This window comes from Thunnus albacares, chromosome 13 (assembly GCF_914725855.1).
Source record: "Thunnus albacares chromosome 13, fThuAlb1.1, whole genome shotgun sequence".
NCBI lineage: Eukaryota > Metazoa > Chordata > Actinopteri > Scombriformes > Scombridae > Thunnus > Thunnus albacares.
This window is the reverse complement of record NC_058118.1, coordinates 5,049,435-5,074,595: the sequence shown is the minus strand read 5'-3', so window position 1 is coordinate 5,074,595 and position 25,161 is coordinate 5,049,435. Positions and strand designations below refer to the sequence as shown.

Genomic DNA, 25,161 nt, shown 5'->3' with positions numbered 1-25,161 from the left:
GAGATTTTCCCTCTGATGCAGGGAAATGGTACATAATTGAATGATGTAAATGGCTACAGTGCTTTGTAGAACCCGACCTCAGTGCTGTTAGTCTGCGAGAACATACTGTAGTAGGGATCAGGCTTTAAGGTTAATGCAGAACAGGATGATTCAATTACTTCACATTACATAGGGATCACGTTATGACATTGAATTTGACAGATGCACCATACATTTTTGATTTTAAATTTTGTTCTGGTCTGACTTAAACAGTAGCTGTTGTTTAAGGGTGTTATATCAGCTAATATTGTGCGGTTACTATACAGGTTATCCTCACCACGTTACTGCTTATCCTCACGTGTGTGTGTGTGTATATGTTTGTCAGAATCCAACTTGGCGGAGCCTGGATTTTGGAATGCTGCCAGACCTCCTGGACACCTCAGTGTCTTGCTTCGTGGTGAGGATCTGGGGAGGACAGGAAGAACAGTACCACCTCCTCATAGAATGGAAGGTCAATCTGGATGGCCTCAGATACACAGGACAGCAGGTCAGCAACCACACACAAGACCGTCATAATATGCAATTTTGTTATAAGGATCCCCATGTGGAATAAGCTTTGTTGTTAGTGAGATATTTCATGTGCAGTATATAATCAAATTTTGAAGAAAATATTTTTCCCAGTCCAGTGTTATTGCCATTCTTTCACAGTGAGACTGTTTTCAAAGCTAGTAAACAGATAGAACAATCTCATGCACATCCAGATGCCTGCTGTCCTTTGTTCTCTCTGTCTCTGTCCCCACAATGAGCCTCCACTGCCTCGCTTTGTCCACAGATTCGATCCAGGAATCCAAATGAGATCATATTTGGATTGAATGATGGCTACTATGCAGCTGACTTTGATCATAAGGTACAGCCTTTGTCCATTTTCCAGAGATTCCGCATTATAATGGAATACCCAGTCCTAATCTCATTAGCTTTATTTGGACGCCGCTTGGCTTTTGCACTGAAACACTGACATGTGGCTGTTGCAGGATCAGTCGGAGCGGAAGAAAAACAGTCTGCTTCAGGTCGATCAGAGTTCAGTCAGGAACTCCTACAGCGTTTTCTCTTTGCTCAGGTAAGATTCATACCGCACAGTAGTATTACTTCATCTTATCATATCATTAGGTCTCAACTTTCGCCAAATTTATTGCATCATTACACTTCAGCAACCTGACTGCATTTCCTCTATAATCTTTTTTGACATGTGCAGTTGATTTCAACTTGAATGTTTTACAGAAGATTAGATTTAGTCTTTTTTAAATAGATATTTTATTAACTTTTTTCAGTAATTGCTCATGTGATAAGACTTCCTGCCATCATGTGTGTTGAGCATTTGTCGTCCAGCAGATGGTGCCATAGGGAAGCCAACATTCAGACCCATTGTCAAGGAAGCTCTGCTGCCCTGCAACTTTATTTAAAGTTGCAAAGCTTGCAGACAACACTGTATTTCTTAGACATGAAAAAACATTTCAAGCAGTCTACCCCAATGAATGCACCTCATTGTTAGGTCAGCATAATGATTGGGGTTGTTATTTCTAAGAATGAAAGTACTTGATGATATTAACTGGGAAAAATAGTTTCAGTTCAAAATGACACCATAAGAGGGAGACAGAGGTAAGTTAACAACTTTCTTGTTAACTTACTCCTAACAAGTTTCTTGTTAAAAGGGGAACCCTGGTACAGCAATTAAGAGCTTGAGACGACATAAGGCAGTGCTGCCATCTGTTGACAATCATAGGCTTGTTGTTGTTCATTTATATTTAAATGTGGTAGAATGTAAACACTACTTTACTACAGGGCTTCCCCCAAGGGATACCCTCTGTTAACCATAGCCTGATCATATAACAACATAATTACACATTTTTGACTAAAGAAATGCTTATCTGGAGGGTTCAAGTCAGACACTTCCAAAATAAGATAAGGATCCTGTCATTACAAAGATTATGAGGGCTTCCACTAACATTTTCCTGCAATAAGAATTAAATTGGGGTATGTAAATGCGGCCGAACTTTAACAGTGCTCCCTCATCTTGGAATGGTTGTGGTTTATGCTTAGATGAGGAGACCATAGTCTCCCCTGCAGCTTGTAGGAGAAAAGCCTAGTTTGAATCATAACTTTTATGACCTCTGCTCTTGTGTCTTCTATTATTGCAGCCTTCCTCCACATCCTCTTCTTCTATCCACACCTAGTGGGACCCCGTGGAGTTTAACACAGTTACATTGATCCCCCTTCTTCCCTCATGCTGCTCTGCCTGCAGCTCCTCACCCCTGTCAGAGTTTTTCTTTGGCTCGGTGCGCTCATATGCACATGGTTTATGATCATGTACTGTAGAATGATTCATCAGATATTGTACACTCCAACAGGGATTATCCTCCCACCCCCCATGGTACATACCCATATATATCACTTGGTTTCTGACCTGCAGAGTTCTGCCTTTCTCAAAGTGAATGAACTTTCTGAAGCATTCAGAATGGAGTGCTACTCGGAGAATTGTGCTTTGTGTGAAATCTATACTTTTGTTATTGGCTCACCTGCGTGGCTGCGCACTTTGATAAATGATAATATCATCCACATTTCTATGCTGCTGACGCTGCCCAGTGCTTTGACTTTTCCATCATGTAGTGAGATGAAAAATAGTGTTCTCTTTAGGTTGTCCAATTCTTGCTGTGGATTCTTGGAATGGATGTCTTTTTTTTCCTCCAGGAGCAGTGATGCATGTCCACCAGGGACACCCGCAGCGTCAGATATTCTCACCCAAGTTACTCTCTCTCTGCCCTGGCCCAGTGTAAAGTGTCTTTCTCAGCACAGAGCTTTAATGGACAATGATGAGAGCTGCCTCACTAAGAACGCACTGATCTTGATTAATGGCGGTAATTCGTCAACAGATTCACAGTCTACTTTTCTGCCCGGCTCCGGCTGACAACACCCCTCGCCTGTGTGAAGAACATGGTGATGTGGGCTAGCAAACACAACACGACTCAGATGGAGAGATGAAGAGGGAGCGTACAGATCATCAATCAGCAAACTCTTGTCTCTTCTAGAGAGTCTTCCAGGCTGAGATAGAGAGTGAGCCACATCTCAAAGCTGGGCCCCATCTGGGTAGAAAGAAAGCCAAGAAGACAATGACAAAGATGATCCAGCTGTTCAACCAAGTTGGGGTTTTTTTTCCCCTTTGTAGACACTATTAATACAGGTTCAGACGTTCCTCAACCTCCCCAGTGCACTCTTCTCTCTTACATGGAAAGATTTGATGTGTGAGCAATAGGAGAGGAAGGATGACCTGATAGCACTAGAGGTGGAAACCACTTATATCATCGCATGACTGAGCTGGATAACGGACTCATTAGAGGAGAGAGGAGAGACAGAAAGAGGTGGCCTTAATGTATTCTTGAATGTCAGATTGAAGTGGCGTATAAGTGAAAGTACTTGAGTGGCCCCTCAATTCTTCCTCACAGCTATCTGACACCAAAGAGTTATGCAAGAATTATGCTTACTTTTTGGTATTATATAGTGTTTATAATGACAACAAAATTATTGTGGAAGCTGAATGTTGAATGTGACACATGGTAAACATCATTCTTGGGGCTTAACAGTTCAGCTCTGTGACATTTCTGATTAAACCTGTCTCAAACACCCGGAGCCTAAAGGGGAACCTCCTCCCCCCCCCCCCTCATGATCAGAGCAATATGTTGCCTGTGTTTCCTGATTGGCTTGTGTATGCTCCATCGTAGAGTGTGCATATATGTACAGTATGTGTCAACAGAAGCATTACACTGAGATGGTGAAGCTCTGTGGGGGGTCTCTGGTGCCCTAGGGGCTGTTGAGGTGATAATGTTTTCCTGCAGGCAGGTCTGCTCGCCTGCTGGTTGGACACTGCATCCACAGCTCTCAGGCACGGGACGTTGTTGTGGTCCTGCGTTAAACGGGCAGCTGGAGTTGGAGTCCACGCCTGACCCTGGGGTCTCCAACTGCAGCAGCAAGATTTAAGAAACAAACTGACTGCCTAGCTTTAAATCACTGTGGAGGTATGGATGTGGATGCTCTTGTTTTCATTTCACACCTCTTCAGTAGACTTAAGCAAAATCAAAGCAACTCCCTTTTATGTAATTTAAGAGGTAGTCTAGGGTTGTTTTTTCAGTTTAGGCAGTGGACCTCAGCACTCCTTCTAGTATTTTGCCTTACGGTCCGCCCTTCAAACCCTCTTCAATCTGAGATTACATTTTCTCAAGGCTAAGACCTCAGACATGTATTTTTTCCAGCTTGTCTGCCTTGCATTATCACTGCCTGTCTAACTCTTAACTGTTCTCTCGTTTTTTTTTTTCCTCACTGTCTCCAGCATTACAGCTTCTTTGGTCCTTGCCTAGAAGCGCTGTCTCTTATTATCTCAGCTTGCTGATGCACAGTAGGGTTCATCACCCTACCTCTAAAATTATACCACAACTTAAAACTGCCAAACCACCTCTCTTTGTGTTATCTGGCCTCTCAAAGAAAGACAGAAGTCTTTGACTCAAACTGGAATTTTTATGAGGTTCTTGTACACTAAACACTATTTTGTAGCTAAGCCTTTTCATTGTTTATTATCTGGCTTATTACACCAGGCAGCTTAAGTAACCATGACGAACACTCTTAGATTTTTAGTGTAGGACAAGGGCAGGGAGCTTATATTCTCATGACACTGGGTGCAAACTTCCATAATTATCTGCAGAGTGTGACCCCCTTCTGACCCTTTTGAGACAAAAAGAAATCTTTTCTCAAGATCTCTTTGGCTTCCCTGCATCTCTGTTGTAGTTGTCATGTAAACATGGCTTATAGCTACTCAGCTGGTCCTCTCAAAAACATCAGCCTGGAGGAGTAGAAGTGCAAATGCAGGCGAGCTAAAGAAACTTCACTCCGGTAATCTGTTAGACACAGACAGAATTGTGTTGTTTGTTGTCGGTTTGTCCTTAGCGGAGGTGCTATAGTGGGCCTTTATGTGTTGTCACAAAATGTCTCAGACCTTGTTGTGAAATGGTTAATTGGCTGCCCTGTTCACCCCGTGGTGTCTGAAAAATGGTTACTGGAAATGAATTCAATACAGTCATTAGTTCTTGGGCTTGTTTTTCCTCTGACCCAGGTTTGTTTGACAAGTGCATTGGGCAAACTTGCATGTGATGAACAGCTGGAATATCGGCCAGGCCACACGATGCTCAGTACATTCAGAATACAGCTTTGCCAAACTCAGCTGAACTCAGTAAGGTGAAGCAGCCATTGTGTTTGTCTGTTGAACCTGAACCACTTGATGAATTTCCCTGATACCTTTACGATAGAAGGGCACGCGCACATTATTGCCTGTCTGCACCTCTTTCCCTCTTTTTCTCCGTTATACACAAAGGTTTTTCCAGTCGAATGAAAGTATTTCTTCAGAACAAAAAGCTCTGCAGTGATATAGATAAGGCATTTGAAAAACGTTTTCAAATAAAAAAGACAATTGTTTCATGCAACCAATTTTCAGCCGTGCAAAGGGATGAGAATTGGCATCTTGTTGTTCAAAATCCTCCCGGTCAAGAAACAGTGCCGCATATGACCTTAAAACAAGGTCTACTCGATGTTTTTCTCTCCGTTTCTCTCAGAAGAACAACAATGTGCTATCTAATGTTCTTCTTCAGATTCCAGGTCTTTCTCTTTCTTTCTCGCTTATCTTTTCAAGCCAGATGAAACATCTGCATTTGCTGATTCTTACTCAGCAATGATTGCAAGATTGCAGATGCTGGAACTTAACACAGCATATAAACCGTGGCAAATATTTATTTAAAGATCATCAGTAAAGGTAAATGAACAGAAAATAGAGGAACCGCATCTGAAAGGCTGCCAGGTTGACTTGTTAATCTCGAAAACATTTAGCATTTCAACATTTTAATTTTACTACACCTAAAAGCCCCTATAAAAGATTTTCTACAAGATGCCTGCTGTTTATCAAAACATCTGGACATTTCAAAAGCATAGGTTTCATCTGACACCCCTGCAGTATCTAGTGCCACGGTCAAAGGAGCAAATGTTATTGTTTTTCTGATGTTTATCGACATCAAGGGTTGAGTGCACAGCCTCAGTCATAACTTCCTGCAAATCCCCCGTGGCATACTTGTCAAATACCTCTCTTGCCTCAGAAAAGGAAAGTTGTCATGGCTGGTGAGAAGGTGTTTTCTGGGCAGTTGCCCAGTGATTAAATTGCTGCCCCAATGAGGGTGTATGGCAGGAACCCCCCCCCCCCCTCCCCCGCCCCCCCTTTGCCCCTGCTGGTCCATAGATTGTGTGAAAAGGCCTGATGGGCAGGCGTTAGGCCAAGACTCTGGGAACGATAAGGGGGCAGACATGCGTGAAAAGGAGAGAGGAGATAACCATTCTCACCTGGGGGAAAAGGCCATATCAGGTTCTACCATCGCAATCACCTAAACAGATGAAGCTGTCAAAACAGATTTGCCCTGATGTACCAAAGACTATCTCCAACTGCTATCACTGTCACCACAGACAGATTAAGAAGCGTAGGCAGAAAATATGAAATGATATTTCAGTGGGACACCTCACCAAAGTTCTATTTACATCATCACAGAAACAAAATTTTTTTCTGGGTTGGTTTGCGTGAAAGAGGCAATAATATCCAGAGTTGACTGTGTGAGTTTCATGAAAAAGCCCCCTAGGATTTGTAAAATTACCCCGCCAACCTGGAGGCCTGTAAAAAAAAAAAAAAAAAAAAAAAAAAAAAAAAAGAAAAAAGACCCTCTTACCCTAAACCCACTCAAAGCAAGCACACAACTAAGGAAAACCCCATTCACATCACCCTTATGACCTAAACCACAATCCCCTCTTTCTGTCTGCCATAATCAGCGTCTCCAATTTCTGCTTGTGTCTTATGCACTCCACCTTAAGTGGTTCACTTTCACAGACCAGACAGTCAACATTGTTAACCATGAGTAGAAAGAAATAAAGCAGAGTATTCACATCTTACAGCTTAATACAGCTTAAAATAAGTGTCTCATGTCTGGCTTTTAAATACCAGTGTGACAATTTAAATCGGATAGAATCTGTCATCAAACCAACCCTTTTGATTTGTCTCTTTTGGACGTATGGAAGGACATCAACAAATGAAGAGAAAGCACTAGTCTTTACAGGTGGTGTACATTGCAACAAAGCCTCTGCAATCACCACTATTTCATTCGAAAGTTCAGACAGTGGAGCTATTCTTTGTCCATCAAGAAAAGAAATGTAACTGCATTATCCCTCTCTCATGGCATATGAATTGCATTGAGTCATTCAGGAAGAAGTATATGATTTGACGCCATTCTGACAGTATGATTGCTGATTGCCAGTTCCTCCTTTTTAGTCTGTCCTCTGTAACTCATTCCCACCATATGGTGTTGTTGTCGGAGTTGTCGGAGTCCCTTATTCAGAGGGGGGGGGTTTATCTCTCCCTCTATGGGTTCTGAAAAAAAACATATTTAGAAGTTAATTGCCCCTGTGATTGATGGCCTAAATAATGCTCTGGCTTGTCATTTGTGCACGGATGTTGCTGTTCCTCATTTCGGTGATGACAGTGACACGGCATTTGGAAATGGGCCTCCATCTTTGTGGCTTCAAATAATTAGTTGAGGGTTTGAAGGTTGTCTTCGCTTTCTGGGACTGATGAGTTCAGATCCATCGGGCAACGTTTGATCTCATATTGTGGTTAGATTATTAAAAGATAATAATGATTAATCTTTTGTTGACATATTTGTGGTTTGTGGTATTTAAGAACTCGATCTGTCTGGCAGAAGCTATAAAAAGGCCTAATAAATCGTATACTCTTTATCATTGGAGATGTTCTCAATAGTGTTTTTGTCCTTTGTTTAATGTTTAAAGTCATTAGTACAGTATTGGAGACTGTGCAGTCGTGCTGGAACAATGAAGATCAACCCCAGTAAATCAGTAAACGAAACAAGGAGGGATAACAAACAGTGCACAATGACTCTTCCACATGGAGGCAATCATAATTGTTCCGATGCCCTTCAAACAGTCATTGTAAACATCCAGACTAAATGAAATCAATTGATGGTGTAGTCATAACACTTTTATTCAGCCAGTCAATTTAGTGGCCTTTTGGAAACCCAGTTTCAACATGGGGTCGTTCTCGCGGTCCGGTGTGTGTGTGTGGTTACAAACAATGATCTGGAGGGGTGACTGTGTGTTCTCTTTCTCTTGCAGGCTCCACACAGCCCAGAGAGCCATCAAGCAGACCCAAGTGACAGTGCAGAAGATCGGGAAGGAGATTGAGGAAAAACTAAGGACGACGGCGACCTGCACAGAGCGGGTGAGCACCAGCAGCACCCATCAGCAGCAAATTTCAACTCATCAGCAACTTACCATGAAATCAACAGCAGCGTTTAAGCAGCTTATTTGCTTATATTCAGTAGCAGTCTGTGATGTTGTGTTCATTAGCTTATGCTACAGCGAAAGTATGTCAAGATGAGTTGACTTTCATGTTTTGAGAAAATATATAAAGATGAGGCGCAATTTGAGATTTGATGTTTTCAAAGAACATTCATTAAGACCGCAGAGCGATAAAAGGCCCATCGGCTTCTGCACTGATAATAAGCATCAGCAGACTGTATTGTGATAAATACTTAACTGGATTTAAGAGCTTGTATCAGCCAAATCCCCAGGTATAATTGTGATGTAAAGTAATGGGAAATGTAATTATACCCTTTGGGCAGCTATTGTATCTTTTTGTTTTGAAGGCTCAACAAAAAAAGTGGAGAAAGAGCAATATCCCGGCTGCCGAAATGATAACGCTTTGACCAAAATCCACTGTTTATGTTTCCACGTCCAGTCATATCCTTGACTGGGATACATAGCAAAAGCAAGAAAGCATATTTAACATTTTTGGAATTGGCAGCCACACAGCTGTGAAAACGGAGCACTGATCCCAGGTTTGACATTGTGTTTATTGTAAACATTCACTTCAAAAGCATCCCCTCTCTGCTGTTATAAAAGCCCCGAGGCAGTGACACTTCAGTGTTTTTATCCTCCAGGTAGACTTGCCTTTGGAAAAAAACATTTTTTCTGGTCACAGGATTACATACCTTACGTGCCGAATATCATTTTGGGCAGCTGGGATATTTGTATTCTCACACAAAAAGTCCCAAACCTTTGAGAGTGTGTGTGCTGTGTATGTTCTTTAGCAAAGATGCCGAATTTAAAGGTTTAGAGTGCCTCTTTAGACAGCTGTTACAGCTGTTGCTTTCCATCACGCTCTCCATTGGCTTTTGAAATGGCTCATTTTTTTTTTTTATTCTTTTCCATAGACCTTCACCCTACCTATTAAAGCAGCTCCACTATAGCCCTCCTTAGCCTTCCCACAAAAACATTGAGGCTCCATTCTTTTGCCACAAAGGATCCCTTTCAAAAACTTGTCTCTGATATTTCCCCCTCACAGAAACATTCCTTAAAACCCTTTTCAGAGCTCACATCAGCTAATAAATCACATAATCCTCGTCTTCTACCTTTCTGTAAAAGCCTGCCAGCTTGGAGTGAGTGGAGCATTGTGTAGCTCTTCTAAGGGTTTCCCTCTTGCCTTTGGAGAGCTCTGTACTATCCTTCTGTGCGCGTCACAGTGAGCGTGGATCAAAGCAGGACAGAGTTGAGGCCACCAATCCCAGCGCATGGCCCTTTCACCCTCTCACCCACACCCTGCCATTAATCTGCTGGGTTATAACATGCTCCCCCCACGCCTGCTGCTTATTTACTCAGCTGACCCACTGCTGTTTGATGTTCAGCAGGAGTCAGACGGGCCCTGGTGGTGGGTTACAGTCCCTCTCTCTCTCTCTCTCTCACACACACACACACACACACACACACACACACTCTCACATGACTGTGACCCACTTGTCAACTGTGGTGCTTAGTGAAAGTGTAGGAGCCTCATGGTTCGTGCCAAAGCCAGTGTTGGTGAACATGCAAGCATCAGGGCACGACACATTGGAGAGATGGAGGCTCTATCAGTCTTCTCTCTGCGACTGATACCACTCTCTGTTTTTGCCACAAAGCCCTCAGATGTCTTGAAGAAGAAGCATATCTGTGTTTTCTCTGATCCAGGCTGCGATCACTATCTGTGTGTGTGTGTGTGTGTGTGTGTGTGTGTGTGTGTGTGTGTGTGTGTGTGTGTGTGTGTGTGTGTGTGTGTGTGTGTGTGTGTGTGTGTGTGTGTGTGTGTGTGTGTGTGTGTGTGTGTGTGTGTGTGTGTCTGTGCGTGATGCCAAAGTTGCTGCTTGCAAACTACGGGATACTGTAAACAAGAGTGAATCTCTGTCATCCAGCCAGCAGGCTCACTCCCTCCCAACATTATCCATGTCCTTCTCCTTTGCATCTCCATGTTTTTCTTTTCCAACTCATGTTACATGTACATTTCTTTGCAATCATCCACTCCTTAAACATTGCCTCTTGAATCTCTCTTTGCATGTTTTGAAGTTTCCATATCTGTTCATTCCAACTTATCATTTTTCATTGTATGTTTCTGTTAACCTTCAATCTCTCCCCTTCATCTACTGTATATCACATCCACATCCATCAGTCAATGAATCCCCAGCGCTGTTCCTCATTAGATAGTTGGCCCACTACAGGCTCCCCCCTCTCCCAGATAGAGACATGAAGCCTGTTGAAGGGACACCCCATAGAGAGGGCAAGATTTTGACTAATGACCTGAGTTCTGATGCTGCTGCTGGTCAGGGAGCATGTGGTGAGAGAGACGCCAGCCGAGAGTCATGGGTACATAGAGGCAAAGAGTGAGACTCATCTGGAGTTGATGCACTTTATTGTGGTCTCTCACTTGGGTTTAGGATTCGTGTGCGTCTGCACGTTTGCATGTGGTTTACTATATGCTGGGTGTTACTTGTAAGTATTTTTTTATCCTCTTCTATTGAGAGGCGACTGAGCACACTTTGCCAGCTACGCCCTACTTCATAAAGTAACACACAAATCCTAATTCACATTCTCCCAGCTGGTCTAGAGAATCAAGCCACTAACCACTGCCTCCAGATTTCCCGTGCATATATCTTTGACTTCCTCTGCTGTCACTGCATACACACTCTGTACTGTGATAGCATATCGATAATATCAGAAGTTTAAAAACACCTTGTGTTGAGGCCTGCTCAGGTTGAAGTAAGGGAGCTATAATGTGATTTATGTGAGGTCGTCAAACTCCATCTAGTAATAAAGTAATAGGCAGCCATTATTCATAGCAGCCATTTAGACTTGTCATATTAGGAAAAGCATTGATAACATTCATGATGACTGTGTCGCATTAAGATGTCCCAGTAAGTCATGTCAGCGTGCACAATACCAGGGCTGCAAGTAGCACATGTAAGGAAGGAACGCAGCCAATTAAATGTATGCGTTAAATGCTGTGAGAAGTCAAAATGTCTGCTGTGAAACGGCCTTTAACGGTCTAAGTCGCCCGCCTCTTACAGGTGCAACCGGTGAGTAAAGGAGCTGTCAATCAAGCACGGTCTGTCCATAAAGTAATCAGAAAAAAAAGGTCTAATCAGGCAAAACAAGTGGAAACACCTGCATGGGTGTGGAAGGCCTTTTAAGATCTCAATGTGGTTGTTGTATCAGACAGAAGCAGTAGGATACAGCGAAGAAAAACAGACCAAATAAAAAACACGATTGGTGTGATCTTTTAATAAAACAAATAAGTAAGAAACACATTACCACTTTCATGCAGAAGAACACACACTTATTTATACAGCGGAAAGTTAGACTCGTCATAGCACAGGTGTTACTAATCACATTAACAATGGCTCCGTTCTAATCTAATGTCCCAGTAAGCCATGCTGCTGTGACAGAGAACCAGCAGGCACAATAACAGGATCCTTAATTTTATTATTTACAGCTGTGCTTTTCCTGTTTTTACATTTCATAATGTCCGCTGTAAAAAATGTCCATAACAAATTGAAATAGAGTAAATAAAAGAATAAACGCATAACGTGTTGGATTTTTAAATATTTTACTGTTTTAAATTATATGTGAAATCACATGAAAAATATGATAAAAAAATTATTGATACAATTTTTAAAGATGTGCACCAAAATGTTGCAAGATGTCCACTAAGTCTAAACATATCCATAAAATGAACCTAGAAAAACATGTGTGTCAGTGTCAGTTCAGGGCTGTGTCACTCACAGTTCACTATATAGTGCACTGTATTCACCCTCCAACGCCTGTATGAGTAAATTATTATATAAAGCCCTCAGAAATTCCCACAATAGAGCAAAAACACATCCACAGCATGTGCACTACTGTCTGCTGATAATCCCACAATGCAGTGCATCACATTTTATTAATAAGAAAATGGCTCCTCTATGACTTATGACTTATGACTTATGATGATTAATAAGTGTTAGAAATCTCAATTCACAGCTCATTGTGTCGAGTGACCTATTGTGTCTATTATACAGGGACCAGTAAATCTGAATGCGGGAGTGATTTCAGACACAACCCAGGTTTAACACTCACTCATCTCTTCACATCTTTTTGGGAACAGCTGCTTGCATGCTAACAGCCAAGACTCCACACCACTCCACAACTCACAGCCAGCTATTCCCATGATTTGGGCTCATTACTACCAGTAACTCTGATCTCTGGGCTCAGTGAGATGTTTAAATAGCCAAATCATTCCCCATCTTTCTTGGCATTAGTTGTTGAACGTGGATTTTGGATTATTGACGGCAAGTATTGGCACAGTGGGTGTGTATTAAATCAATGCGGCATGGGATCAAGCTGCGAAAACACGGCTTGTTTTTGAGGGAGCTAGAAGGAATTTGGGGATCTTTATAAAAGGTAATAAACACTAAAAATTGCTGTGACCACATGCTAAATATTATCATTCTCTTTCTTTGTTTGCTCTCCGTATCTCTCTTGTCCCCTGTTTCCTCTGAGCAGAAGAAAGAGCGGGAGTGCATGCAGCTGCGTATCGCCGTGCTGCGTAGTGAACTGCAGCGGCAGAGGAAGGCTCTTGGCAGGGAGATAGACCTGCGGCAGAAGGAAAGGGCGCAGCTTCAGAAGAAAGGTAAAGCCAATGAGTGCACATACAAACAAATACACATGTTTGTTAAACACCATACTATAACTTTTATTGTCATATGCCTGTCCCTGGTCAAATGGAGGGTGGGTCAGGGTATATGGATTGATCTTCATTTCTTTGTTCATCTCTTACAACACACGCTCAATACAGTGATGGTTTAGTATTTGTTCAATAGAGTCATGTGAAAGGAAAATTATCAGTTGTTTCAGCCTCACAAATGTCATTTTGCTGCCTTGAGGATTAAACTGCTCTTCCATGCCAATCTGAAATAATGTAAACATACTTGTTCAATTTTACGGAAGCATAAGTAGCATTAAGCCAACTGAGCTAACAATGTCAATACTTGAAACACATAAGAGCATATAGTGATGTATTCATTCACTACACTTTTTTTTACCTTGTTTTTCCCCCTAGTTTATTGCTTGAGCTAACATGAACAGACAAGAGGTAATAGAAATGAAAGGCACTGGGCGTTTAGTGTTGCATAAGTATCACATGAGATGATCAGACCTTCTGCAACTCATTTTGTCGTCTCTATAATGGTGCAGCATGACTCAAATCCAGCTTGTGTAAGAAGACTTACTATAATGGTAAAAACATGTGCAGTAAATCCTACCAAAATCCCCAGTCCTGTCATGATTAATCACAATGCACTTTTACAGCTACTAATTGTAAAGAGAATTGATAGATTGATTGAAATTCTTTATTGACAATATAAAAAAAATATATGACGTATATAAATAAATAATATATGCAACCTGGAGGCATCATATCTTTTTACAATGTTTGTCAAAACGATAAAACACAACAAAGCCCAGGAGCTTATTTCCATTGTGGTAATTTTTGTTTAGAACAATACAGTAAAACCTTTTGGTTATAGCTCATTGAAATGAATAGATAAACCACATTCCTTTATATAATTCTATAACATAATTTTAATATAGTGCACACTAAAGAATGTACCCCCACCTAAAATGTATGACTTCAGTAATTTATTATTGATATCACACAGCTTCTATGTTATTGTGTCACCAGTTATAGAAATGACAAGTTAAAGACAAGTTCATTGTAAATCTACTCAACACTATTAATTCAATCATTCATTTATATTTACATTTTGTCCGTTTCAACATGTGATTTTATTGTACAGGAAACCCCAGTTTTAAACACCCTGATAAAGATTTCCTCGCAGTCCAACAGCAGCAGGTAGACTCTGTGTGTGCTGTATTCGCTGTGCATTGAGGACTTCAGTAGAGTACAGTAGAGTGCTGTCACCTACAGGAAACCTCTGTCACGATCCCAGTCCCTGCAGATTGGAGTCACTCAACACACACGTACACATGGACACACATAATGTATAGTATATAGAGCCATTCCTGTGGCTTATATAGTCTGTGCCAGGCCACTAAAGCAACAGTGTTTGTGGAGCGGTGTCATTTAGTTAACCCTGTGAAGTCTGCAGCTCTGGACTCTTGATGTCTGAGAGCTGAGGAGTGTTTTACTGCTGCCCGTTACTGTTCATAGGGAAATAAAAGGCTTATGAAAAGACAGCGTTCGTGAAGCTTGGGTTGGCATATGTACACACACACATAAACTCAAACACGTATGCAGGTGTACACAGGTATACTTGCACCTAAATAACGTGTGGATTTTATAATTGCATGTACCCACAAGTCGTTATATGGTCATTTCAGGGGCTGTAACACATGAACTCAGAGATCTTTAGATACCTCTGTTTCTAATTTGGTTTTGTGCGTCTCATGGTGCTTGTGAAAATCCAGATATAATAGAAAGAAACGCTCATGATGAGCTGTGCTGCAAAATACATCTATGACATTATACAGCCAGTCTACTATCATCAGCACTGGTGTTTGTCGTAAAGCAGGCCATGTGCTCTCTGTAGGAACCTTGTATCTGAAAGATCAACTTGGTGTTTGGCTGAAGGGCACCTCACTGAGCCGCCAACCTCAGGTGGAGATTGTTAATAATGACCATGGAGTCTGCACAAGCAGTCAGACACACACACACACACACACACACACATGCACAGAAAGACAGCACTAAGAAGGTTTGAAGGAGAAGTTTCCTTTGTGCTGCAATCCTAAAAAATGGTCGTTAATCCTCTGCCTCTTTACCTGTCACCACTCCGTCTACAGCCAAAAGAACTGGCTGCTCTCCCTCTCTGCCTCTCATTCATGGCTTTTTTCCAGACTGGACAGGTGCTTATTAAGAAACAGAAGAAGGAAAAAAAAAAACCTTCAGCTGGTTTAAGAAGGAAAAAGGTATTTTAGGATAAATTGAAATGCTGTAGCCGAATAGGGCAAAGCTGAAATCTTGTTGTTTTTTTCCCCAGACTCATAACTCAGAAACTCAAAAACCATATGCTTTTGAGCTCTGCTGTACTTCCAGCTTGTTGTTTAACTCTTCTAATCAGCCTGCACATATTCATTTGTTTCACAATCGGAAAAAACCCTGCATTAATTACAGACAGGATACTCTCAGAGACGGGTGTTTATAGTATTTCATACAGCAGCTGATTTTGCGTGTGATTATATTTAGATTGGCACCGCAACGTGTTTGTTTCATCTGATCCCATCCTTCATTTCGGAGGCCCACGCGATTTTATCAAGTGTAGTGTTAAATTTCATATCGAAACTTTCCTCTGGAGACTCCATTGGCTTGTCTGTCAAAACACACACACTCTTAAAGAAGTAAAATTAGTCCCAGTCGTTGGTGGTACATTGCTAATCAGACAAACTAGTGGCTAAGAACAGATGATTTATATACCCATTTAACGTCAATATTGATTCAATTAGAAGCAAGTGTTTAATTTGTTCAATTCTCACACATTCCACTTCTTATTAGATACAGACTTCTTTGTAAGTTTTATTGACAGTTTAACAATATGTGTAAGCACATTGCTATGCAGTATATCCCCAGAGGGCATCCCGCATGAACTGTTAACCTCCATTCCTCGTCACACTCTTAAGGATCTCATCTGTACTGGCCGTGTGGTCCTCCAGTCTCTCACACAGTCATAGGGCCCATTAGCAAATAACTCTTATCAACCCCTTATACCCAGGAAACCGATCTCTCTCAAAACAAGTGGCCCAGAAAACCCAAACATACAGTCGAGGTTCTGCAGGTGTGTGCGTCCACATGTGAGCTAAAGATGAGATGAAAGTTGAGTGTGTGCATTTTTGTAAAGTAACTATTAGGATGTTGCGACAGACTTGCTGATGCCTGTTCTGCGTATGCTGCGCGTCCTTCTTTGCCATCCTGGGCAGTGTGAGTGTAATAAGCACTGAAAAACATCAGCAGTCAGTATCATCCTGTTGACAGGTTAACAACTAGCTGTTCAATGCCTGCTGATTTACAGTGATGGCAGTGAAATCATAGCAGGAGTGTAGACTTGAGGAAAACCTGTTGTTTTTCACTTCTCCTGCAAACGCACGCAGTCTACTGCACGTCTTTCACACAATTCATAATTTTTTTATCTTTTTTACAGATGTGAATTTAAAATAAAAGGCTTTCTTTCTTTCCTCCCTCCAGAATTAATGGGTTTGGTTTTGGTGGGGTCACACTCTTGTCACAATTTCCTCCTGTCTAATTTCCCTCCTTCCACCTTGAGCAGACGACATAAATCAGGTTTCTGAACAGCGTTTATTGTACTTAGTAACGGTAGTTATTCTCACGCTCTGTAACACAGCCAGGGCTCCTGACCAATAAATGTCAGTGGTTAGGTTTCTTAAGTGTGAGGAGCACAGTTTTGTGAAGGTATGGTGTGTGAGGTATTTGTCACCTCAGAAAAGGTCTCATATTGAAGCTATCATCATTAGAGCTCCTTTACCAGCAGCTCAGCTTTACACATTTACATCCATTTTGATTCAGCGTAAGGGTTGACAGGTACAGCAGTCCAACACCCTAGATGTCTTTTTACCCTTTTCTGTTAACTCCACTGATGTCTTACTCTGTCTCTACATCACAGTCAATCCTTTGCTTTCATTAAAGCTTAAAGAGGAAACAAAGACACGGTCTTTATAGTTGTATTCCTCCATGCGGCATTCAATATGGTCTCCTTAACATTTTTCTAATTATTAAACCTTCATAAAGCAAATTTTTTCCTTGTCAGAATTATAGTTTATTCCCTTGAACGAGTTTCATGATGCTCTTTACTATAGATTATTTCATTGATCGTGGTTTTGTTTTCGAGCTGATGGAAATAGCCATTTTTATTATCATCATTTTACATAGCTGCATTGACTGCTGCATGGATCAAATCTCACTAGATAATGATGTAACAAATTCAAACTCAAGGCTTTGTGATAAACTGTAAGATCATTTACAGTTTTTAATGTGTATCAGATCATAGGAGACTTTGAAAAATGATCTATGTGCGATTTTCTCATGAACACATTGCTGTGTAATTTATGACAATAACTGTTTCTCAATAGCTTTGATCAATTGTATTTTGTTCAATTTGGCTAAAGATTTTTTCCTGTAAACTGCAGACTCAGTCACAAGTTATCCACCAAAAACGCCGCAGAGGGAAAATAAATTTGCTCATAAAGAGCAGCTCAGTGGGGCCAAAGACACAACAAAGCAGTCCTCTTGCTCAAGGCTTTTCTACCTTTTGAAGCACAATGTGTGTTAAGGCGTTTAACGACAGGACCTGTAGTCTTGTTTTAACTGTACAAATGATAAAGTACTCATAAATGCTGTATCTGTCTGGAAACAGCAGGAAGACAAGACAGTTTTCTTGTAAGTTTAAACCCGTCCAGTGTTGTTGCTGTTCCAGACTTCACTCTGTCCAGGAACGTCCCACTTATTACACAGAGGTCACTAAGGTCAGCAGAGTGGTTGTCCATTTTGCTGCTGGATTCTCTTCAGAGTCCCTGAAAGCCCAGCCAGCCACCTGCTTCCAGAGAGACCTCATTATAAGAGTTATAGTGAAAGACCTGACTGATTCATTGTCAGATCATAATATTTCAACAGCAGATGGTATAGCATTATAAAGCCACTCCACATTTTGGATCCGAAACCTATGACTCATGCGTAGTATGAAAGATAATGTCTCAACACACACAGAATGCTGTGTGAACACAGCCGAGGTAACTGCTGTAGTTTGTCTGTCCATATCATGATACAAAATGGAACAGGTTAGAGGGATGAAAGGATGAAAAGATGGATGGATAGAACAGATAGAACAGAGCTGGGCATTGCATGAAAGCAATGGAGGCCCATGTCATCACTCACAACAGAGGGATAGCCTGTCTGATCTCTGTCTCCTCAACTAATCTGATGGAGATACTTCTGAGAACCTCTATTTTCTCCGTCCCTCTGTCTGTCAAGGTTTCCACCCTCATGGTGCCAGTTTTAGCAGAGTGACTACGAGTGGAAGTTATGTGGTAAAAAGCTGAACATGTGATCCATCTTGTCACACATTTGATTTAATAATCTAAGTGCACAAGATTTACTTTCCTGCCAACTGCTGTCATACCATGATTAACGGTGGATCGCAGGCTTGCTCAGAACTTGAATCATCAAATTTCCAGAAATGGTGCATGCTTTTCTTTGAAAGCGTGACTCCCAGCACCTTAACACTACATAGACATAGTGATGACATGTAGACAGTGATAAAAGAAGTGAACTTTGGAATCCTCAAGAAATACATTTGGGTCCCCTCATAGGCTCCTGAGTGAAGTTTGGACCTGTTACCTTATACTGTGCTTCACTGGTTAAGCATTTGTCAATGCACGAGTACAGTGTTTACGAGACCAGAGTTAGTGCTTGAAAGTGTGGCTAAAACTTCACAAAATCACTGCATCTGCAAAACTTCACAGTGTAGTTTTCTATGCCACAGAAATGGTAAAGCTCTGCCTTTTCTTTGATGGTTCCTCTCTGCAATATTTAAATATGATTCACTGACCAGTTTAGGCCAATTTTAGCATTAGCTAACATCACTGACTGAGGACAAGAACTTTTAAGAAGCAACAGGAAGTGTTATGTTTGCATTAACAGATTTAATTACAGATCCAGACACAAAGACTGAGAAAGTACAGATCATTCTACATGTAGTAGTGTTCCCTTTTTGTTAATGGAAATTATGGATGATTGTTCGAGATATGTGAGGAGAAACGCATCACAGAATATCTTGTCATTTATGACTGTTAAGGTATTTTTGTAGAACTGCATTGATTAGTTGATTGACAGAAATTTATGCCAACTATTTTAATAATCAATTAATTGTTTTAAGTTATTTTCCAAGCAAAAATGCTCCAGCCTTGCAAATGTGAGGATTCAATTCTTTTCTTTGTCATATACAGTATGATAGTAATCTGAATATCTCTGTCTCTTGGACTGTTGTTTGAATAAAACAAGCAATTTTAATTCATCGCATTTACCTGTCAGAAATTATGACCGGCATTCAATATCTTCGGACATCTTATAGACAAAACGATTATTTGAGAAAATAATCACCAGATTAATTGATAATGAATATAATCATTCATTGCAGCCCTTCTTTTTTGCTCTCAACATACTTTTGGTTTATTTTATTGCTCAGGTAATATGTCAAGAACAGAGACCAGGAATCAATAAGCAGAATCAGAATCTATATTATCTTTGATGTTCTCATCCTAACCCACTTCCTCCTGCTCTTCTCTGGGATCTATAGGACCTGCCAGTTAAGCCTAAATATGTAATCCTTAGCACCTGTAAAGTATCTTTATCAGGGGAGCAAGCCGTCTCTCATGGCTCATCTGAATGTAGAGAATCAGTGACTTGACACCGAGGTTCTCCTATACGGCTGAACTCTTCCTCTTGTCACAAAGAGAGAGGCCAGCCACCTCGGGGAGAAACCTCATTACCGATGTTTATCTTTACAGTCCGAGCATAAAGCATATGGGATTCTTGGCATGAAGAGCTTTGCTTTGTGTCTCTGCTCTCTCTTCATCATCACAGTCTGATACAATGACCACAGCTGTTGCACCTGTTGGTCAGTTTCACAATGCTTCTTATCCCCATCTGTGATGAAGACCCTAGAGCTCTAAACTTGAATCCAAAAGGTTAAATAACACATAGAATTGTCAATTTACTCTTCTTCTTCCAGCTGTCAGCAAAGATGGCGTGCTAAATAAGCAAACACTTCCTTGTGTTTTTCTGTGTGGGGAACAAATGTAGGAGAAAAATGTATACCTCCACATGTAGGTTTGGTTTCGTCTTTAAGGTGTTTATGTTAATGCATATGAAATAGTAAAATGTCTTGTTTATTTAAGTTATGTAAAACCATATGTTTCTGTTGGTTTGGTTGCCATCCCACTATATATGATGATGCTGTATGAACACAGATTAGAGAAATATTCAGTTTCAACCCTAAATTATACTTTGTTTCTTTCCCGTAACACTAATAACACTGATTTATGGTGAGCTTGTCAATATTGCGGTTGCACAACTTCCACAAACTGTATCACCACTGTCCCTTATCTGTCTGATTTTATTTATTTGCCCAGCTCTGTATTTATGTAGACTGACAAATCCTGTAATCTGCGTACATATGTTGTTTGGTTTTATGTGGTGTCAAAAGGAAATGGTTTTGTCCTCATCAAAAGAGCTGTTTGATCTCACTGGAGTTTAACTGTGGATGGCAGCCAACCAAGTACAAGCCCACCTGGCTGTTCAGACATAGCAGAACACAACACACACCTGATAATTTACAGTTTTTTTTTCTCTCTTTCTTGTTGTCTCTGTCAGAGGAAGCGTTCTCCGCTCAGCACGAGAGTCTGAAGGAGGAGAAAGAATCCTTAACCAAGCTGCAGAAGGAATGCACTGCCAAGAGGTATGTGTGAGCCTGTAATTAGTTTTTGCTTTATTTCTGCATAGAAAACACAACATTCATCTTTTTACCCATCAGTTAGACAGTACCCAGGGCCCGCTCCATGATAGGACCCTATGTGTTGCTCAATCATATCGAATTATGATGAGATTATACCCCGCACCCTGCCTCCCATCTCGCTCTTTCAAAACAAGGGGATGTTTTTGCGGTTGGCGATGCCTATTTATGTGTTCTCAACTGAGATTTTGCACATTGTGCTTAAAACCCTATTGGCTGGTGTTTGCCTTGGCCTGCGGGGAGACGTGTGCGGCGGGTGCCGGCCCTGGATACAGATTTGTTTGTCTGAGAAGTACCTGGCAGTCACAGAGGGTAAACCGGAGCCCCAGGAAGGCCAGCAGGGGCCAAAAGACCCAGCAAACAGGAAATTAACACCGACACTTGTACATCTGCCTAATATCCATTCCATGGAAATATCTGTGTTGTTGATGTTTTTTCATGGAAATGTCTCTTTTTTTAAACTTTTAGCTAGGGAAAGGTATGCTGAGCATGCACACTTTTTCTCAGCCTTTCTCACACTGATGTTGAATAGCTCCTATCACAAAATTGGGGCTATATTTGTAGCTGTAGTTGTAGAGTTAAGTGTACTTTTTGGAAACATAAAAGTACATCTCATCTATCCACTCAAGATTGCAATAGGCTTCTTGAGATGTTGAGAACCAATTCCCTTTTGGTCACAAGAGAGGATGTGCGTTTTTGTTTATCTACGCCAGCTAAAGGCTTAAACATGCTTCTCCAGGCTGGACGTAGGCCAACATGCACAGAAGTCATTTAGAGACATTATCGTGGCTGTTTCTTACTTATTCATTCATCTTGTGTCAGGTTTATTTTCTTTCTTCTACAACGAATGAATGAACCTCCAGACAAAAGTTGCATCAACCAATCAACTTGTCTGATGCTCAGCATGTTGAGAATCGGGATGTGTGTGTGTCGGCTCCTCTGTGAGCCCGTGGTTACCCATAACACCCTTTGCTACCTAGAGGTCTTCACAGAAGCATAATTCCAGTTTAAAATGTAGATTAACTAACGATATTTTCTTTGTGAGCATACATTTAAAAGGAAGGTGGTGGGAAACATCATTATATATGTTTCAGGACAAGGATTTGTGGAGGGCTTGCGTTTTGGCTTAAACATTAAGATAAGGCAAAGCCCGCTGGACATATATGAGTGATTTCAGATCAAACAACCATTACTCACTAATCTTTCTCCTCTTTCACTTGTACAAAGCAGCTCCACACTGGGAAAAGGGAAATGATAAGAGACTGCTAACCACAGGCAAAGTTAAAAAGGAAATTCAAGTGAAATGTGAGGAGCATGGATGGGAGGGTGCATCACATTCAATAACCATTTTCTCCCCAAAATCCCTTTTCATCTGCGTGAAATAATAGTCTTTTACCCACACTGCTCCTCTCTGTAGTAATACAGGACACCCAAAGAGAGGCTCTCTCTCTCTCCCACACACACACACACACACACATATAAACAGTCATGCACTATTCATGCACAGTATCAGTTGAGTCATTAACGTGTAAATCAGGGAATGTTGCTCTGAGGAAATATTGCTGTGTAACTGGAACATCTGCTCATACATCCTGGAAGTGTTGCCTTTTATATACTCTTTTAGAGTCAAAGCTTGTAATAGCATTAAATAACTGCAGAGATATAATGTTTTGAATTTTCACTGACCATTTGAATTGTGATTGGTTTCACAAACTAAGTTCCTTTTTACATGCGTGTTCTTGTTTTCTGCGTAAAGCCACTTTAACTTTCTGGTACTGCAGAAGCCTCAATTTTAAACTCACCACATTAGTTCCTGATATTATATCGCGGTTGGATGTGGAAGAGACATCCAACAAGGTATTTGTTTTCTAACAAACATGCAATGTTTCAAACAGCTTCAAGTATAGTAGAAACACTGGTCATGACATTTCTGGAATAGCATGCAATAATGAGATGTGTCTTTAATACAAAACATGGAAATTATGGGCAATTTATACATTTCTCCAGTCTAAAATATGCCAGACAATATTTTACTACTAGATTCACATCTTCATTGCAAATCAGACCGGTCACTAGTTTAGAACTTTTCTCAGTTAAAACATAGAAATATCATCATTATATATTTATCAGCCAGGTCAGTTGTGTGGCTCTAGGGATAGCAATGTTTAAGGTATTATAGGGTATATTTAAGGTCCCAAGACAATAAATTCTAATGACCTTGGTGATCTTCCTGCTTACACCATCATCAGTTCAAAATTTTAATTTGCCCAATACTTTGATTTATGACGAAATAAAACTTTCCATCACCTTCAGCTTTTTGTTTAGAGCAAATTGGCCTGCTAAGAGACAAAACTAAGATGGTGAACCTGGTAAATATTACCCGCTAATCATCAACACATTAGCATTGTTGCTGTAAACATGTTAGCATGCTGATATTAGCATTTTACTCCAAGCACCGCTGTGCTGAAGTACAGGCTCAGAGAGCTGTGGTCTTGTTATCTTTATCTTTATTATCTCACTGGTGATTTTTCCACTCTGAAACATTTTTAGTCACCACATTTCACAGGTCATAATCACAGAATGTTTTCTAGCCTGCTTTTAATAACGGGGCAGGCTGGGGTTGATGGACCCTGCACAACTAATAAAGACTTTCCTATTGTGGATATGACTCACTAATGAGTCAGTCGCTCTCATCCATACATGACAAACGCAGACTGGGCTAATCTTCTCCTTATACCAACATTTAGCTCCTATCACACATCATTGTGCTGCATACATAAACTCCCCTTTCTGTGTTCTGTCTTTATGCTTTACAGTGGGTCCCTGTGGAGCAGTAACTAGCCTGGATGATTTCCACTGCTCATTACCACTTCCTCTCATCTCTTCCAGCTACACTCCTTCCCCTACAATCTCATCTCTGCTCTTTCTCTAGTCCCTCCGTTGCCTTACCACTCCCTATCTCCTCTACTCTTAACTGAAGCTTTTGTCTCTGTCTGTCAGGCAGTTACTCATTGTGTCATCCTTGTGTCTGGTTTTTTTCTCCCCAGAGAGCAGTTCCTGAAGTCTAACGCCCAGCTCACCTTCCGCTGTCGTCAGCTCCTCTCTGAGCTTTCCTACATCTACCCCATTGATGTGGTGAGTCGAACCTGAGGGTACAGCAGTACACAACACATTGTTCACAAGAGCTGCAAAGAATTATTTGTTTTGATGAGGCAGAAATGGTGCAGATTGTTCTGAATGTCAGTTCTTCAGTGTATTAGGACACAATTCAAAGTCTGAAGTCCAAACGGCTGTGTAATATATATTACAATCACTGAGTTTTCTTTAACCTTTGGCAAACAAAATCCTTTAAATACTGACACTACTAGACAATGACTGAATGTTTTCTTTTCTGGGTCTGTTTCTGCTCTCTGATCATTGTCTTTAATATGAAATCTGTTATTTAAATCCACAGGCTAATCAGTCAGATTATGTCATCTGCGGAGTGAAGCTGCCAAACTCTGAAGACTTTCAAGGTAATTTATTACATGCCTGCCTGTGTGTTTCAGGGTTCCAGCGAGATAAGCTGTGGTAAGGAATGCTGAACAAATGTTTTGTCTTTACTTTCATGCTAGAGGTTATCTGTAGATGTTTGGTGAAGCAAAGCAATTTAACATTTTTGCAATTTTATGGCTGATGATCTCAGATACATAAGTATGAAAAACAGAATTATTATTGCTATCATTATACTAGAAGGCAATTTGGAAAAAGGTATGACTGTGCTAAGGTATAATAGTCTTTTGCGTAAAGGACAAAGCCTGGCAGAACTGCTTGCTGGAGCTCTGCTTGATGGCCAGGCAGAGAAGTCTAGCGGCTACGTTGGTTTGCAATCTTCTATTTTTTATTCAGGACACATTTCTAATCTCTCGTTGGCTGCTGCTAGAAGAATTCCGCAGTGCTACCACAATCTTATAGAGTCATGTCAAAAGATGCTTGGTTTCACCACCCCAGTGAGATGCAGCCACAAAAACCACATGCTTTAATATCAAAGACACGGTATTTGGCAACATAACGTTGAAAAAAAAGTTTTGTCAGCAGGCAGTTATAACCACACAGACCTCGTTATCATGTTGCTGGGGTAAGTTTAGAGTAAGGGTCACGCCGTATGTGTTGTGATAAA

General features: G+C 40.9%; 1 protein-coding gene across 1 annotated transcript in view; it reads left to right on the top strand.

The window, feature by feature from the left end:
* Positions 1–25,161, top strand: part of uvrag (UV radiation resistance associated gene) — an 86,763-nt gene that overhangs the window by 6,000 nt on the left and 55,602 nt on the right. The window contains exons 4-11 of the mRNA XM_044370629.1: positions 365–526; positions 812–886; positions 1,011–1,096; positions 8,236–8,341; positions 12,970–13,096; positions 20,864–20,948; positions 24,050–24,137; positions 24,457–24,517. Coding sequence (XP_044226564.1) covers positions 365–526; positions 812–886; positions 1,011–1,096; positions 8,236–8,341; positions 12,970–13,096; positions 20,864–20,948; positions 24,050–24,137; positions 24,457–24,517 — 790 coding nt within the window. The remainder of the gene's footprint in view (positions 1–364; positions 527–811; positions 887–1,010; positions 1,097–8,235; positions 8,342–12,969; positions 13,097–20,863; positions 20,949–24,049; positions 24,138–24,456; positions 24,518–25,161) is intronic.